Genomic DNA, 19,953 nt, shown 5'->3' on the forward strand with positions numbered 1-19,953 from the left:
ACAGCGCTTAAAGAAAATAGAGAAAAAATAAAGACAATTTTAAAAAAATTAGTTTCTATCGATTTCGTGCTTTAAAATTCATAAATCTGATTGTTTCTTGGAGCTGCAATTTAATCTTACAATTATCTTATAGGTAGCTTTGTATCTTCTAGAAAAAAAAACAAAATGTGCTAAACTACTGAACTCCTATCTATACATTAATTATTTATAACATATAATAATCTTGAATCCTTTATACTTTCAATTGCGTTCCAATAAACTTATTATTTTTAAATTTGCATGTATATTGAATGTTTAACGATAATAGCAGGTCGAACACATAGCTTGGATTGTATTCAAGAATTAACTGCACGCGAAAATGGTACGTTTTCGCTTGAAACCTCAACAACTGCTTGGGCTTCTTGACCTATTAGGAGTTTTATCCACTACATCACCAAAACCGATATCGCAATACGGAAGATTTTACAATATTTTTCGAAATATTTTTTGGTGTCTCACCTTTAGCAATCTGATATTTCAATTAATCGGCGAAATACTTTTCGTTTATGAAAATCCAAATGACGTCATTACGGCACTGAAAACTATTTTAATAGCTGCTTGCGTTACTGATGGAGCATTAAATCTTATAATATGCTACATTCAAAGAGATGAACTTCAGGTATGATAGCTACTGTTATTATAAATCAAATCTGAAAAAATAAAAATGTGTTATAAAATGCAATAATTAAAAAATATATGCTACAATTTTTTGAAAATAATAAATAAGTTTTTACATTAACAAAATTTTTATATAATTTATCTTCTAAAGAACTAATGTTTTAATATGTGTAAAATTTATTGTATTTCTCTCTAAAAAAAGACATGCAAAGTCGATTATCGCAAATATTGTTGCTTCTTTTCCGCGATGCTAATTGATTGTCTTGATTAACATTGTGTGTTATATTAATAACATCAAGCAACTGTCATCATGAAGGTTAACAGTTTAACAATTATAAAATAAAAAATAAGAATAATAACATCAACGTTTGCGAAACGCGCGATTGTGTTGTCTGGAACATAACAAAAATTCAGAAATTAAAATTATGCATAATTATACATAAATTTAAATTCAACGAATTAAAATTATAGTCATATTCATAGCATCAAGAAACTGTCATTGCAAGGATTAACAATTTGACAGTTATAAAATAAATAATATAGAAGAAACACCAAAGGCGCGCGCGAAATGCGCTTGTGTAGTCTAATTTATTATAATACATGTGTATTCCAGTTTAATATATTTAATTATCACTTTTTCTTATATATATATATAAATAATTATTTTATCAATTATTTTAATGAATTTATTAGTTATTATTTTAAAGTACTTTTTTAAAACAGTCATTAATAATTGTTATTTTATATTATACTGTTTGCCTCAGTGAAATCTATTTACAAAAACGCTTTAGAAATACAGGATATTCTATTATATTAGAAATATTTTGATAAATCTGTCATTTTTTGAGGTATGAAAAAATATTTCTGGAAAAAAGAAAGAAATTGCATTATACTTAAGTAAGCAATTTAATAATATGAAAAAATGTCTCAAAGTTTTCTCTCAAGATTATTCCGAAATCATTATTACTCTAAAAATTAAATTACAAGTTTTTGATTCCATCGAATCATAGCAGGCCTTATCATAATTTTAGTACAAAAAAATAAGAAAAATTAAAATAAACTCAAAAAAGCAGTAATTAAGAAATTCTAATAATTTATTTTATAATATATATATATATATATATATATATAAAATAATACTTGAATATCTGAGTGCACTTTTATAATGACACATAAATAATCACAAAGTGATTTTTATTATTTCCTAATTCAAATTAAAATATATGTATTTTAAATACGTTCGTTTATTTATTTATATATACATATACATATATATATATAGATATATATATATATATATATATATATATATATATATATATTCTTTTTCCTACGACATATTTTTATATTTCTAACACAAGAAAAATATTTAAAATATTTTTGATAAATGGAATAAATTATATCTTTAATTTTATTTATTAATTTGTGCAAAAGAATATATACACGTGTTTGTTTTAAATCATTTACAGTATCTATTAGAGAAAATTGAAAACTTTATACAGACAACCGATAAGAATGACTTAAATATTCTACAGAAACATATGAATCGTTATACGTTCACATTGGTAGCGAATGCTTTTTTCTTCTTGACTTCTGGATTGATCATCTTTGTTCGTCCCTTTATCACAAAAGAGCGTTTTCCTGTTGACGTGTGGTATCCCTTTTTGGATACACCATTTAGAACATTTTTAATCTATGTTTCGCAAATTGTTGCCGGATCGGAATGTGCCATTTACGGCTTGAGTACTGATATCTCTATCGCCATGTTTTTCTGGTATTCCACCGCTAGACTAGAAATATTACAACATAATTTGGAAAGTACAAAAAGCAAAAATTTTATACGCGCATGTATTAAAGAGCATCAAGATATCATCAAGTGAGTAGCGTATTTACTTTAATATTAATAATTTATGAAATAATATTTATATTTTACTGTATTTAACGTAAATTTAACATTATATGTTTCAACGTTATATAATGTTAACATACTTCAGTACTATTCATTTGTATGTGCGTTTACATTGATAAAAATATTTATAGAGAAGCAGTCCTAACTTAAAAATAGATATTACATATCTATTAATTCCTAATAAAAAGAATAAACTATTTTATACGTATACATGAGGCTATCGAAAATCTTTCAGACTTACCCTATAAAACATGCAGAGCATACTTTATTTACAATTTGCCATCATTCATTTATCTACAATTTGCCTTTACTCATTCGAAAATTCCTTATTATCACTTTACACAGCAATTCCAGCGTTTCTGCTATATCTTTAACGCTCTCTAGAAATATTTTTGCTGTAGCATGTAAAATATCTTTTATAAATCGATTTCGCGATTTCTCGTACCATTTCGAAAAACATTATTCTTTAAACCTTTTCTTTTTGGAAATAAAAAGAAGTTACAAGGGGCCAAATATCTAACGAATATATGGAGGATGCGACAACGAGTATGTTGTTGATTGCCGCACATTGATCGTTTTTGTCAAAATTAGAGAAATTGTGCGAAATCGAGAACTTGTCCGCACGATCTGATAATCAATGCAAATTTCTACAGCATTTTGAGATGGTTGAGTTCGTCGCGAAAGATGGAAAATGTGACACAACCCGACCGTAATGACTGCTTCTCCATGACAATGTACACACCATCGTTAAAACGTAATAATTATAGAGTAAATCCGAAAAGTTGTCGATAGCCTTACATATTTAATACAATATAATAATTTTTATGTAATTACGTAAATTATATTTGTATATTTTCATTTATTGTTGAAATATTAGATTTGTCGAACTGACTCAAACTACAGTACAATATTTAATTCTGAAACTCAATGTTACCATGGGCACAGCTGTAGTTTGTAGCCTGTTTCCACTAATTATTGTAAGTTTATTAATTTAAAATATTTTTATTTAAAGCGCGTTTATCTATATTTATTAATGTCTTTGTTATTTGAATTACATTTTTAAAATAAACACTTAAAAATAAAAAATTAATATTACATACTTTAAAACATTAAAAATTATTTGATTTTAAAGAATCAACCTTTGGCTGTAAAAGGTCAATTTATATTTACATTTCTTTGTGCGTGCGAAAGATTTTACATCAGCGCCTGGTCAGCTAATGATTTAAGCGACATGGTAAATGTTTTATTAAATATATCTGATTATTCTGATAAAAAATAAAAAAATTATAAAAAAATAAAAAGATGTTAAAAAAATAATATATGTAGTTATCAAATTAAATTATTTTGCAAAAATTTTAGAGCGGAAAATTAGCAAACAGAGTTTCGATGAAAGACTATATAACACCAGAAACTGTGAATGATATTTTGTTCATAATACTGAGAAGTCAAAAACCTCTTACAATATCAATGGCAAGTTTTCTTCCCGTTCTCTCTGTAGAATATTTTGGAAACGTAAGAGAAATTTATCATTTGCACGTAAAAATCATTACATACATGTAAACAAATAAATAATTAACTTCTATAATTTCTTGCAGTTTATAACAAAGGCGTTTTCTTATTTTACGGCAATGAAAAGTATGATGGATATCTAACTCTACATATATATAGCTCACTACTCTTTAATGCATATATGTGTGGGTATATGTTTATTGTATATATGTCGGAATTTTAATATATGTGACCGATATTAGGAAGGTATATAAATTTGTTTGAATCTTTGTATGAAAAAATGCAAAAAGAAATATAATTCAGATAATTAATACAATGCTCGTTTTCTAACTCGCGCGCCCGGAATATCTCTTCCGACGTCTGCTTTGCGTCTTGTCTCGGTGACTCGTTTTAAGCTCTGTTTCGCCTTTTTCGCACGCTTTGGCCTTTTCTCCTTTCGTTCTCGGTTGAGTCGTAAATCTTTTTCCATTCTGCTATCACGTGCGAGAGGCATGTCAATACAATGCTCCGATCTTTCGCACCGCGCTAACACAAATATCGAGCTCTCGAATAACAACAACGAAGACACGCAACATCTGAGTCGGTTACCGGTTAAAATTTAATTACAACGGTTAGGATTTAATTTGTCCCTATATATATATATATATATATATATATATATATATGTAAAATAAGTATAAAAATTTTTCCTTAATGGATAAAAGTCGACCAAACTGGCAATCATTTATTATAAATAATTAGTTAAAATACAACGTTTCGGCTGTCATTGCAACCCTTTTCAAGTAAATCTATAAAAAGTTACATAAAAATAATTATAATTTTAATACATTTCATCGCAACAAATAATTATAAATTCATATACAAAAATATGTTACATACCAAACGTAAATGCATAATAAATTAATACAGTAAATCAAATTCACAGCATACCACCGACAATATTCACATTGTTTTAATGAACAATGTAGAATTGACAGAAGTAAGCAAGAAATAAATAGATGTTAACAGTTAGCAAGAATCTTAGTCATTACGCGTTAAGAAAATCGAGACAAAACTAATGTGTCTTTTGCAATCTAAAATCTCATAACAAAGTCAAATAAATAAATAAATAGGTAAAAATAAAAATAATTTAAATAGCGTCAAGAACACGATCATAAATCCCACTAAAATTTTCCGTATCTTTCTGTAAATTAATGCTTTTACTTTGTTTTTTTATATAAAACATTTCTGCAATTTCTCTTTTTCTTGTTTGTTTTTCTTGATGCAAGATCACCGGAGAAAATTATAATTATTTTTATGTAACTTTTTATATATTTACTTGAAAAGGGCTGCAATGACAGCCGAAACGTTGTATTTTAACTAATTATTTATAATAAATGATTGCCAGTTTGGTCGACTTTTACTATTGAGAAAAGATTTTTATTAATTATTACTGGCGAACCTTAAGGATTATTATCTAAAATAAGTATATTTATTCGTGATTCAGTATTGTCAGGCTGTATTATCGTGTACGTCGAACGAATATAAACACGAGTGAGAGTGAGAGAGAGAGAGAGAGAGAGAGAGAGAGTATGAGTGAGAGAAATAAAGGCCCGAATGTTTCTATATATTTCCGTTTATGTCTCACGACTTTACTCGATGAAAACGACAAAAATAATCGATTATTCCCGAATAACCAGATCCAGAACACGTATCCTCGTATTCTTCCGCCAAAAAGTGAGCTGACTGGTCTCACTCGTGCATGAACCGTCGTATCCCACGCACGCGTTTTGTCTCTTGTATTAAATAAAGTTTAATCTGCTATTCAAATCTTTCTTGTTTTATTAATCCCATCAATATATGTATATACAGAGTTGGGAACATTACTCTGTAAAAGTAACGCGTTACCGTTAGTGTTACTTTTTGTAAAAAATAATATATATTCCTTATATGTATATTTTCGAAAATTTTGCTGTAGAAAAATATTTTTTTTTACAGAAAGTATGATCATATTTGTCTATACTTACATAGATAAACATACGTTTATCTATAAACGAAATTTTGCATATCCTGTATTATGTCAGCTTTATTATAATAGAACTTAATCAAATAATCAATAGCAATTCACGCAGCACTTAAAAAAATAGAGAGCAAATATAGAAAATTTTTAAAAATTATACAAATTTATTAATATTTCGATTTAACTGGCTAGTACAAATTATTACAACACTACGTTTCGACCCTCAGGTACGGGTCTTTATCAAGTGTAATTTTCAAAATGTTGATTCGAAAGCAGTAATATTACTAATATCATTAATTTTATCGGTATTTTAAAAAATTAGTTTCTATATATTTTATGTTTTAAAATTCATAAATTTGATTATTTCTTGGAGCTACAATTTATTAATTTCTCAAAGATCTACGGAACTACGGAAGTTATGACAGAATCTACGTTTGTTAATATTTTTTTATTCAGAATTACCAAATGGGAAAAAAATCTATTTTTTTATATAACAATCTACACCTTAGTTGATTTTTTTCATTATTTTGTGCAAAAAAGTATTAAGGCACAATTATCAAAAATGAATACTTCACAATTTATGCAATATTACGTTAAATTAAAGCAAAATATATCTCGTAAACTATTCACTTTTTCGTCCTACCCTAACTTTTTGTATAAAATATTGCGAGAAATCAATATATAAAAAATGGATAAGGTGTTCCCTTTTAAAAGAATAAAAATAAGTAAAAAGTAAAAAAATAAATATGATCTTCAAATCTTCTAAACATCTCTACCTAAGAAAAAATGTTCACTCTCACAAGATATCCCCTTCGATACCATGCAACTTTACCTTTGAGCATTTTTTCCTATCTCAAAAACTACGAGAGTTATTCCGGTGACCTGTCTTAGATGACTCACCCTGTATATCGTGCACATTTTACATTTTCACTGATATGTTTCATTAATACGTCGGATATGCCTCTCAAAACAACTTAAGCAAATTATAAGTTTTGTTAAATAGCAGAGTATCTGCGAAACAATATAGTGCGTGACCGTTAGAACTATCAAATATAGATTTGACGAAAGCTAAATTACCTACGTTTAGAAGCTATCAGCTACGTTTAGAAGCTTTGTAATTTCCTCACTTCCATTTGTATCATATTTCACTTCCTCTATCATTTGTAAAACTTTAAGTAATTTCTTCTTAATCACCTTGCGTGCAATAAATAATGGAGCACATTGTATGGAATGAATAATGGAGCATCGATTTATGTTAGTATCGCTTACTACAGCAATAATGTATAGTATTTCATTCAGAATAGAGAAGATACGTGTATATCCGAATAATTAGAATATATACTATAGATCGGTGTAAATATATATCCGCATATACAAGGAATCATTCTCAGTAATCTGAGATGGTGGTGCTAATCCGTATGCATCAGATACTTCGCGTACTTGAAATTTGCGGAACGTTCACAAGCACCTGGCCGCCTGAATCCACAGCCGGAAAGCGAGAAATCTTCATTCGAGATCTCGGTTGGACTTTGGCAATTTTGAATGTATTGAGCTCGTTTCCACCGTTGATTCTTGGTGCATGGTATTCTAGAAACAATATTATTCCAATGATGAAGTCACTGTCTGAATTAACAGCACTGATGGAAGTACTGTTCAATTTGATCCTGTGTAGAATAGGAAGATCGCAATTACAGGTTTGATTCTCTGTTACCCTATAATATTAATAAGACTCTGTACACAATATTAAAATCACATAAGTATGTTATGAAAACAGATTTGCTATGTTAAGTAAGACAAATTACTGATCTTGTAAAGAATATAATATAATATAATATAGATATATGACACAGCACATTTAAAAAGTTAACAATAATAATAAAATTATAGCATTAAGAAAATGTGTATATGTATATTTTTATATGTACATTTTTATACGAATAAAATCCGAGATTTTACTAATAAATTATTGTTTCGAAAAATAATGTGACATATGGCAAAATTAAAATAAAAAATAATTTTTTTTTAATTGTTATAATTAAAATGTTTCTCGATATTCCATATGCATATAGGAGCTTTTAGCAAAGCTAAAAAACTTCTTCAAACATTCCGAGTTGCATGAGAGGCATATTATACAGAAATATATAAACCGTTACTCGGGATTTTACGCCTTTGTTGGAATATCTTATATCATGGCAGCAATCACTTTTTCCTGTGGTCCTTTGTTCTTGTCGATAAATCTTCCAATGGAATCCGCATGGTATCCGTTTTCTACCGAAACTCCTTACACTAGATGTATTCTTTACGTTATGCAAGTATTCGCCATTTTACAAACGGGATTTTGTATCACGGTGGATTTCATGATTGCAATGTTCTTCTGGTATTCTTCTGCAAGGCTGGAAATGCTGGCACAGGAACTGCAACAAATAACACATGAAAATGATTTAAAAACGTGTATCCAAAAACATCAAGAAATAATAAAGTAAGAAATTAATTTTTTCGAATATATAAATACATATATTTATATCGTTAAACTTTTATCATGTCATACTGCACTTTATCATGTCATTATGAATTATCTATTAAGCATGAATTACACACACATAACAAATTTTTCTTTAAATTATCTAATTATTATCTTATAATAAAACATATTATTATTTTTATATTGGTCAACTGACAAGAAGTTTTATTCGCATAATATGTTCACAGTTTTTAAGTACACTTGATAAGGGAAAACCCATAGTCAAAGCGTTGTGGTGATTATTAAATATTTATTAGCCAGTATAAAAATAATATGTTTTATATATTAACTGACAAGAAGTTTCATTTGCATAATATATTTACGGTTTTTAATTTTAAATACACTTGATAAGAACCAAAATAGTCAAAACGTTGTGATGATTATTAAATATTTATTAACCAATATTGGTCGTAAAAATTATTTATTCATATATATATATATATATATATATATATAGTCGAAATTAATGTCAATGTTAGTTTTGTAGGTGAAGTTCAATATACAGTTCGATATTTAATTTGCAAATCAAATATTACAATGGCCTGCGCTGTAATTTGTGGAGCTTTTCCTTTACTTTATGTAAGTAATTATACTATTGCTTATTTAAATATTTTGCTTCTGTTCTCAAAAAATTCAATTATTACAGAAATAAAATTTAATTAGAAAAAACTTACAATATTTTTATTATTGTTCTTTTCTTCTTTTCTTTTTCACTTTATCATACACTAGCTTTTCACCAAAAACACTTTTCAAATAATTTAAAAAATGTATAATATATTATCATATTATTCATCCTGGATATTTTATTTCACGCCGCGTTTCGCATAAACTTAAATATTTATTAAAACATTTTTTATCTTATTAATATTTTTTGTTATATTAGTTTCTACACAATTTTATGTGTTTTAACTTTTAAATCTTTATTTGATTAATATATACAAAACAATTTTATTTTTTTTTAGTATTTAATTATTATTAAAATTAATTATATCCTTTTTTAAATGTTACTTATATATTATATAACCAGATATTTTTTATTTACGTTTAATGTGCCCACCGCTAACCCGCTATTATTATATCTTATATTTTACTATATTTTATAAAATACAACACACAATTTTTCAGAAATCATCTTTTTGTTCTAACGTAAGTGTGGGTGAGTGCGTTGATGGGGGTATAAAAGTTAAATTAAAAACCATATAATAGCCATCCCCGAAAAATTAGCAAAATTTTTGTATAGATTTCGTAAAAATTGATCAATAAATGTGTAAATGCATGGGTGGATACGTAGGTGCGTGGATGAGAATGCAAAACTAAAAAAAACCACATAGTAGCCATCCCCAAAAAATTTGCAAAGTTTTGGTATTAATTTCGTAAAAATTGATCAATAAATGTGTAAGTCAGTGCCGGTCCTGGGTGCTTGGCCGCCCCTGTGCAGACCCATTTTTCGCCGCCCCTTTATTCCGTAAAAATTTGGGACAATTCAAAAATATTCGTACTATATAGAATAAATGAATAATTTCATTTGTAAAATATGTATTGTGTATTTTATTTTAATTATTATTTATAAAGGAAATGACAAACAAATTGTTAATGATACATATCTTTTAAAACATTCTAAAAGTAAATAACAAAATTACTGTAACGTTTTTAAATTAACTCTTCTGGCTTTTAGAGACGCAAATTCGTCTATTATTTTTGACAAGTCTATACTTTCTGATATTTCATGTTCTATAGAAATAAGTGCAAGACTGCTTAGTTTTTCCTGGGACATCGTAGATCGGAGATAATTTTTAATTATTTTAAGTTTCGAGAAACTTCTTTCGCCAGACGCAACGGAAACTGGCAGTGTTAAAAAAATTCTCAATGCAATAGTAAGATTTGGGAAACAAGATAACAAATCAGCATCTACGATTCTTTGTAAAACTTGAAAGGGATTGTTCGATAACGATGCGTCAGGAAAAATTTCCCGGTACGACATTATTTCATGATATAACTGAATACCATCAAAATCCCTTTTTAACACATTATTTTCATTTGATTGGAATTTTACATCCAAATCCATACATGATTTCATTAAGGCGTCATTATCCATTTTTTTGAAATCATATAAAAAGCTAAACAGAGATTCACATTCATTTATTAATTCAAACCTTTGATCAAGAGAATTGCTTATGTGATCTAAAATGAGAAAATAAAAATGTATTTTAAAGCGTTGTTTAGGATCTACAACCGAATCAGCTTTGCTTTCGTTGAAAAATTGACGTGGCTTTTTTATATGGCGAATTATAGGAAATTCTGGTTGTACGTTAATTTTTTCAGCTTTTGTAACGGCATTACTAATGAACGTATTAAAATATTCATCGTTTCTTTTTTTAATAATGTAATTTTTGAGATTTTGTAAAGCATGAACACATTCGGCTAAGCTTATTTTTGGGTTTTGAAGCATTTTACTAACAATATCTATTTTTGAAAGCAAATCGTGCCAAATAATTATAGAACATATAAATTTGAAAGAAGATATCTTTTGTGCCAATGAATGAGCCATATTTTTTGTTTTTACGTCTCGAGTTGGATCATTCGTTAATTCAGTTAAACTGTCAATGATGTTCTTTAGATTAAGGCGTAATGGTCTTATAGCTTTAATTCTGCTTTCCCATCTTGTCTCACTAAGACTTTTAAGTGTTAAATTTGTAATGTGTTTCTTTAAAAGATCCCATCGATATGTGGAAGCAGAAAAAAAGTTATATACTTCCTGAATAATTTCAAAAAAATCAAATATTTCCCCGCTACTATTTGCTGCATCACTTACGACCAAATTCAAAGTATGAGCATTACAAGGAACAAAGAGTGCTCTTGGATTGATGTCTAAGATGCGCTTTTGAAGGCCAATATTTTTACCTCTCATATTGGATCCGTTGTCGTAACCTTGTCCTCTAATATTTTGAACATCTAACTCATAATTTGATAATTTTTCTAATAGGAAGTTATACAATCCTTCACCAGTAGTATCTGTGACAGGATAAAAATCCAAAAAAAACTCGTGTATGTCAACTTCTTTATTTGACATATTTATATTTACACACCTTACAATAAATGTAATTTGTTCGGTATGGCTAACATCTGGTGTACAGTCAAGTATAATAGAAAAATATTTAGAAGATTGCACAATCCGCATTATTTCTTTTTTAATACCTCCAGCTAATAAGTGTATTATTTCGTTTTGGAAATGATTTCCTAAGTAATGTGGCATATGAGTTTTAAGTTCTTTTGACTTTTTAACATTATTTAAGTGATCTAACATAACAGATTGTCGAAAAATAAATGTGACATATGGCCAAAATTAAAATAAAAAGTAATTTTTTTTTTAATTGTTATAATTAAATTTGTGTTCTCGATATTCCAATGGCATATAGGAGCTTTTAGCAAAGCTCAAAAACCTTCTCAAAATTCCGAGTTTGCATGAGAGGCATATTATACAGAAATATATAACCGTTACTCGGGTTTTACGCCTTTGGTTGGAATATCTAATCATGGCAGCAATCACTTTTTCCTGTGGTCCTTTGTCGTGGCGATATAAAATCTTCCAATGAATCCGCATGGTCCAGGTACTTTCCTACCGAAACTCCTCCAACTAGATGTATTCTTTAGTATGCAACGTTATTCGCCATTTTACCAACCGGGATTTGTACAAGGGGATTTCATGGAGGCAATGGTCTTATGGTATTCTCTGCAAGGATGGAAATGATGGCACAGGAAACTGCACAATAAACAGGAAAATTGATTTTAAAAACGTGTATCCAAAAACATCAAGAAATAATTAAAGAAGAAAGTAATTTGCGAATTATATATATACCTGTATTATTGATATCGTTAAACATGTTATCATGTTCATACTGCACTTTATTTTTTGCCACCCATTTTTGTCTTATGAATTATTATTAAGCATGAATACCACACACAAACAAATTTCTTCTTTTAAGATCTATTATTATCGATAGATAAGTAAACATATATTTTATATCTGAGTCAACTGAAAAGAAGTTTTGTTCGCATTAATATGTTTCACAGTTGTAAGTAAACTTGATAAGGGGAAAACCCATGTCAAAGCGTTGTGGTGATTATTAAATATTTATTAGGCCAGTATAAAAAATAATAGTTTTCATATATAACTGACAAGAATTTCATGGGATTAATATAGTGACGGTTTTTAATTTAAATTACACTGATAAGAACCAAATTAAAACGGGTGATGAGTATTAAATATTTATTCGCCAATCTGGTCGTAAAAAATATTTTCAATATACTATATAATATATAGTCGAAATTAATGTCAATGTTAGTTTGTAGGTAAGTTCAATATACAGTTCGATAGTTTAATTGCAGTGCCGGTCCTGGGTGCTTGGCCGCCCCTGTGCAGACCCATTTTTCGCCGCCCCTTTATTCCGTAAAAATTTGGGACAATTCAAAAATATTCGTACTATATAGAATAAATGAATAATTTCATTTGTAAAATATGTATTGTGTATTTTATTTTAATTATTATTTATAAAGGAAATGACAAACAAATTGTTAATGATACATATCTTTTAAAACATTCTAAAAGTAAATAACAAAATTACTGTAACGTTTTTAAATTAACTCTTCTGGCTTTTAGAGACGCAAATTCGTCTATTATTTTTGACAAGTCTATACTTTCTGATATTTCATGTTCTATAGAAATAAGTGCAAGACTGCTTAGTTTTTCCTGGGACATCGTAGATCGGAGATAATTTTTAATTATTTTAAGTTTCGAGAAACTTCTTTCGCCAGACGCAACGGAAACTGGCAGTGTTAAAAAAATTCTCAATGCAATAGTAAGATTTGGGAAACAAGATAACAAATCAGCATCTACGATTCTTTGTAAAACTTGAAAGGGATTGTTCGATAACGATGCGTCAGGAAAAATTTCCCGGTACGACATTATTTCATGATATAACTGAATACCATCAAAATCCCTTTTTAACACATTATTTTCATTTGATTGGAATTTTACATCCAAATCCATACATGATTTCATTAAGGCGTCATTATCCATTTTTTTGAAATCATATAAAAAGCTAAACAGAGATTCACATTCATTTATTAATTCAAACCTTTGATCAAGAGAATTGCTTATGTGATCTAAAATGAGAAAATAAAAATGTATTTTAAAGCGTTGTTTAGGATCTACAACCGAATCAGCTTTGCTTTCGTTGAAAAATTGACGTGGCTTTTTTATATGGCGAATTATAGGAAATTCTGGTTGTACGTTAATTTTTTCAGCTTCTGTAACGGCATTACTAATGAACGTATTAAAATATTCATCGTTTCTTTTTTTAATAATGTAATTTTTGAGATTTTGTAAAGCATGAACACATTCGGCTAAGCTTATTTTTGGGTTTTGAAGCATTTTACTAACAATATCTATTTTTGAAAGCAAATTGTGCCAAATAATTATAGAACATATAAATTTGAAAGAAGATATCTTTTGTGCCAATGAATGAGCCATATTTTTTGTTTTTACGTCTCGAGTTGGATCATTCGTTAATTCAGTTAAACTGTCAATGATGTTCTTTAGATTAAGGCGTAATGGTCTTATAGCTTTAATTCTGCTTTCCCATCTTGTCTCACTAAGACTTTTGAGTGTTAAATTTGTAATGTGTTTCTTTAAAAGATCCCATCGATATGTGGAAGCAGAAAAAAAGTTATATACTTCCTGAATAATTTCAAAAAAATCAAATATTTCCCCGCTACTATTTGCTGCATCACTTACGACCAAATTCAAAGTATGAGCATTACAAGGAACAAAGAGTGCTCTTGGATTGATGTCTAAGATGCGCTTTTGAAGGCCAATATTTTTACCTCTCATATTGGATCCGTTGTCGTAACCTTGTCCTCTAATATTTTGAACATCTAACTCATAATTTGATAATTTTTCTAATAGGAAGTTATACAATCCTTCACCAGTAGTATCTGTGACAGGATAAAAATCCAAAAAAAACTCGTGTATGTCAACTTCTTTATTTGACATATTTATATTTACACACCTTACAATAAATGTAATTTGTTCGGTATGGCTAACATCTGGTGTACAGTCAAGTATAATAGAAAAATATTTAGAAGATTGCACAATCCGCATTATTTCTTTTTTAATACCTCCAGCTAATAAGTGTACTATTTCGTTTTGGAAATGATTTCCTAAGTAATGTGGCATATGAGTTTTAAGTTCTTTTGACTTTTTAACATTATTTAAGTGATCTAACATAACAGAATCGAATTTAGCAATCATCTCAACAGCCTTTAAAAAATTACCATTATTTCGTTCGTATACTTGCGAATTTGTTCCTCTAAAAGCCAGACATTGACCAGCTAAAAATTGTACAATTGCAATCATTCTTTTAATTATAGCTCTCCAGCGCTCCTTTTCAATGTCAAATAAATTTTTTTCTACCTTGTCAATTGTGCATTTTTTATCTAGTCGTAATTTTAATTCACACCACTTCTTTACACATTGAATATGTTGAATACTAGTTTCATGTTTATTGAAATATTCAGAACAATGCCGCCAATCAGAATATCCATCATTAATTATTTTTATGTTTTCTCTGCTAAATAACTTACAAGGAAAACAGAAAACACGGTTTAATTTTATAGAATAAACAAGCCAATTTCTTTTAACTTTTTCTCCGTTTTCCATAATTTTGTTAAAATATAAAATATTAAACTTTCTACCAGTTTTTTCATCTACAGGAAATTTATAATTATTATCTATATGAACAGGCCCTATTTCTACTAATGTTTCGATACATTTGTTTGGTATGATATTAGGCCAAGTACCTGGGTCATTTAAATCTAACATAGATATGGAATCATCTTCATTTCCAAGAACTTCGTATTTTACTTGATCTTGAATTTCATCCTTTTCTGAAGATGCTTCTACGTCAGTATCCATTTTTCCATCGACATCCGTATCTGGTACTGTGTTTTCAGTTTGAGGAACAGGAAAATCAACATCAGCTGTTATTGGAACATTTTCGGGATTTTCAAATAATAAAACTGATGAAGAATTTTCTTGATCAGATTCAAGAAATTTTTCTAGAGCTCCTTTTAATTGCTGCTGTTCGTTTGCTTTTTTTGCTCGCTTCTTTTTGTAAAACGCTCCAGATTGTCTCTTGGCTTTTCTATCTGCCATTCTAATAATAACAAAATTATAAATATTTATAAAAATTATAAATATTGCGTTGATTTGGAAAACAAAATTTTTAATTTATCATTACTTACTTTTGCTTTATGTTGTATCGATATTCACTATTCACTACTTTTTGCTTCCACTGTATAAATATAATATCTCGCCCGATAGAAATGTCAAATTGCAGACGCAAACAGCAGAAGCTCGCGCTTTTATGTATGTCGTGGAGCAGATTAGCACATACGCCAAGCGTGCTGTTCTGCTGTTTGCTGTTACAATTTGGCATCTCCGCTGTCGGGGAATTCTCGGCATCACTGCATTAAACAAAACATAATCGCTTGCCCAGTAATCAGTAATATAGACTCTGCTGGAGACTTTATATATATTATTGATTAGAGAGAGAGAGAGGCAAATTGATGAGAGAGAATGCTCTTATTATAATTAATGTATATATTTTTATTGGAATTTATACTATATTCTATTGATTATTTTTACACATTATTATTGTTTTACAAATTGTGATTTTGTTTTCAATTTTTGTAAAACATTAAGACTCCGAGGGCGGCCTTTCGGCCGCCCCTCTAAATCGGCCGCCCACGTGCGGGGCACGCGTTTGCCCTCCGCTAGAACCGGCCCTGTGTGTAAGTGCGTGAGTGGGTGCGTGAGTCAATAAAAAAAACCACATAGTACGATGTTTTGGAACATTTTGAACCCATTAACATAAAAATCTAAATAAAAATTATGTTCTGCATGCATTTGTTGTTTTATAACTTTTGCAACTTTTGATTTAGTGATTGATGAACACACATTTAAAACATAAAATTTTATTTTAAAATAATAAAAAAGAAATACATTTAAATAATCATATATTGTATCTAATTTAGAAACAACCTCTGGTTGGAACGGCACAATTTATCTGCATGGTGGTGGGCGGATGTGAGAGACTTTATATTACAGCTTGGCCAGCAGATGATTTAGCTGAAGTTGTAAGTTATTATTGTTATTAAGAAATAAAAGGTTTAGGCTAGATCTGCAACAGGCGTAGTAAGTTCTAAGCTTTAAGAAATTCACCAATCACAGTCAAGAATGAGGGAAATAATCGACTGTAATTAATCAATTTCTTAAAACTTAGAGCTTACTATACCTATTGCAGACCCGGCTTTATTTGTAATACATTTTTTAAGCTTTCTCTTTACTATAATAGAAAATAACACAAATTGACTATCGTTGTTTGTACGTTGCAATAGTTAAACACTTTTCTTTATTAACATACATTCCATTTTTTATTACTTTTAAAGTATGCTACAAAAAATATAATAGAGTGCATTAATATTAAATATTTTATATAAGAATTAAAATTAACAGTTTTTAAGATATATGTATATCTAATATAATAATGTGTACAAATTGTATAGACTATAGACTTTACATCTCTATATTGCATTATTTACTTATCTCCACAATATATTTTAGAGTCAACAAATTGCTTGGTCTGCATATAGTATACCCTGGTTCGAAAAATCGCATAAAACAATCACTAATATATCTATCCTTATACAAAGAAGCAAAAAACCACTTTTGATATCTATGGGCGGTATGTTTCCAGTGCTGTCAATACAATATTATGCTAATGTAAGATCATTTATTATATTATATAATTAAATATTTTTTAACATGTCAAAATTTTTATTACTAACACATATATTTCTTAATAATATATTTGTTTAAATAAATATGTTAAAATATTTATTCATCATACACAATTGAATGTTCGCATTTTTACAGAAAAAAATACGAGAGAAAGAAAGAAAAATGTAAAATATAATTTTCAATTATTTTTCTGTATAATAAAAATAATGCACAATTATTATTTAAAAAATTAAATTTAATTTTTTGCTTATTATATGTATTTTATAAAATAAAATATAAGTGTTTTATTTTTACAGTTTATAAAAACGATTTCATCTTATTTCATGACAATAAGAGCTGCAATTCCTGAATAAACAGTGATCTAAGCACTATTTTGTGAAAAATATAAAAACATTAAATTTAACAAAAAAATATATATATATATATATATATTATGATTAAATCTTAAATTTATATTATTCTAAACATATTATATATTCTAAACATATTATATTATTATTTTATATAATAAAAATTAATTGAAATAAAATTATAATTATTATTAACATACTAATACTTGTGTAACACATTAACCTCACAATCAAATTGTTTAAATGTAATATAGTCAGAAAATATATTTTGTTCTACACTTTTAGTATGGTAGTTGAAATTTTTTATTAGAATTTTATTACAATTTTTTTCGTATTTGCTCTGAAACTCTTGATCTTCATGCATCAATCGAATTACAGTCATTATAACTTTTCCAACCAGTCTCCAATAACTCGTCTAAGAGTCTTGACGTGTTGTCAAACCGACACTATGTTCGTTCTTGACATCTTAAAATTATAATTTTATTTTTATTTTTACAAATCACTTGATAAGGACTCAAAGAAGGGTCGAAACGTTGTGATTGAATAAATAATATTTGTCAGTACGTCGAGAGAAGATTTTTACCTTTTTTTTTAAATTCTGTCTGGCGATTCTCAAATATCTACGTTTTTATATATTATAACTTTTGTTCTACTATAGAATATATCTAATGACACCCATACCATTGAAGAACGCAGATCATTTCACTCCTACGGTTTTAGATATTTTCCTTTATTTCGATTTTCTGAAATTATTTTAATTTATATCATTATAAAACCATTTTATCTATTTTCAATCTTTCATATACTACATCTTTCAGAGTTGATGCTACGTGAACAATAAATTATGAATGAAACAATTTACTATTTTTCACAGTTCTACATTCAAATAGTGCTTCAAGTCTGTAATCAAACGAAACAATAAATAAAATAGCGATTTAGGTATATTATTTTAAAATTATAAAAATTACAGAGTAGTACGAGCAAAAAGCGAACCAACAACAATTTGTAGATATTTATTGAAATTATCGAGAGATTGATACGTGCTATATATTGCACGTATTCACCTTTATTTTCCACGATCACGAGAGTAAAAACCTAGTAATTACCATGAGGGATCAAGTTCTAGCCGAATAAATAAATAATGCGCTATTGATTGCGCAGCGTTTAGCTTCCAACTCCCATTTCTTTTTCCTCGATATTTCTTTAATATTTTTATACGGTTTATGCCTTGTAATTACCCAGAATTCTATACAACAAAAACTGATGCCACGATATAGTATTCTATCACCTGAAGTTCGAACAGTTGCTTTATATACTCCGAGTCGGAACCTTTGCCAACACGTGGCTGCCAAATCCGGTTAGTGAAAAAAAAAACTCCTTTCTTCGCACATTATATTACTATATTTGCTACTTTTACGTACAGTGCGACAGTGTGAATATCAATGTTAATGTATACATGCAAAATGCAAAACAAAGATATCAGTATAACTATCATGAAAGATCAAACGCTAGCTGACAAATAATTAATACGCTATTAAAAATTGCACCATTTTGCACCCAGGTGCTCTTCTTATATTTTTGTAATACGCTGTTTAATGTTTGATAGTTACTGAGAATATTCTATACAACAAATATCGATGGCACGATGGCATTTATTCATGTGAAGTTTCAACAGATGCTTTACTTCATCCAAGTATGCGGGACCATTATAAACACGTGACCGCCGCATTCGAATATGAAAAAAAATAAGCTTCTTCTTCGTAATATTTATTACTATGTGTGTATGTTTGTGATAATATTGACGTGGACAGGAGTATGTATACAGGCTTACCAGAATAAAAATAGGGATGTCAACATATTAATGATTAATATGGCTAATGTATCAGCTGGATTGGAAGGTATTATCAATCCAATTCTATGCACAATGAAGAGAAGACAATTACAGGTAATGATATTTATCATTAATATTCTTCTATATATATGCTAATAATTTTTAATAGTTATTTTTCGATCATTTATTTTGCCATAATTAAAATTGTAAATAATTAAAAACATAGGCGATATATATTAAATATTTGAATGATTGTTTAATGCTATTTTAAGTTTGGTGTAAGCATTCAAATGTATATACAAAGTACCTTAACATTA

General features: G+C 28.3%; 2 protein-coding genes across 2 annotated transcripts; both read left to right on the forward strand.

Annotated features, from left to right (window-relative positions):
* Positions 1-243: 243 nt before the first annotated feature.
* Positions 244-4,314, forward strand: LOC114929320 (odorant receptor 30a-like). The gene is made up of 6 exons (XM_029300852.2): positions 244-658; positions 2,127-2,533; positions 3,444-3,543; positions 3,699-3,800; positions 3,926-4,078; positions 4,162-4,314. Exons 1-6 carry the CDS (start codon positions 359-361, stop codon positions 4,216-4,218), a joined length of 1,119 nt encoding a protein of 372 aa, XP_029156685.2. The 5' UTR covers positions 244-358; the 3' UTR covers positions 4,219-4,314.
* A 3,208-nt stretch (positions 4,315-7,522) lies between these two features.
* On the forward strand, positions 7,523-17,808 carry LOC114931285 (odorant receptor 10-like). The gene is made up of 6 exons (XM_029303289.2): positions 7,523-7,768; positions 8,144-8,553; positions 9,075-9,174; positions 16,690-16,791; positions 17,279-17,437; positions 17,752-17,808. The coding sequence occupies exons 1-6, from the start codon at positions 7,682-7,684 to the stop codon at positions 17,806-17,808; spliced, it is 915 nt and encodes a 304-aa protein (XP_029159122.2). The 5' UTR covers positions 7,523-7,681.
* The last annotated feature ends 2,145 nt before the right edge of the window (positions 17,809-19,953 follow it).

The sequence above is a fragment of the Nylanderia fulva genome, unplaced genomic scaffold, assembly GCF_048542155.1.
Source record: "Nylanderia fulva isolate GAGA-0341 unplaced genomic scaffold, ASM4854215v1 Scaffold3, whole genome shotgun sequence".
NCBI lineage: Eukaryota > Metazoa > Arthropoda > Insecta > Hymenoptera > Formicidae > Nylanderia > Nylanderia fulva.

Coding starts and splice junctions, on each gene's coding strand:
- LOC114929320 (XM_029300852.2), top strand. CDS start 359: ATGGTACGTTTTCGCTTGAAACCTCAACAACTGCTTGGGCTTCTTGAC. Junction 659..2,126: donor TTCAAAGAGATGAACTTCAG/GTATGATAGCTA, acceptor AATCATTTACAG/TATCTATTAGAGAAAATTGA. Junction 3,801..3,925: donor CTAATGATTTAAGCGACATG/GTAAATGTTTTA, acceptor CAAAAATTTTAG/AGCGGAAAATTAGCAAACAG.
- LOC114931285 (XM_029303289.2), top strand. CDS start 7,682: ATGATGAAGTCACTGTCTGAATTAACAGCACTGATGGAAGTACTGTTC. Junction 9,175..16,689: donor GAGCTTTTCCTTTACTTTAT/GTAAGTAATTAT, acceptor TATCTAATTTAG/AAACAACCTCTGGTTGGAAC. Junction 16,792..17,278: donor CAGATGATTTAGCTGAAGTT/GTAAGTTATTAT, acceptor AATATATTTTAG/AGTCAACAAATTGCTTGGTC.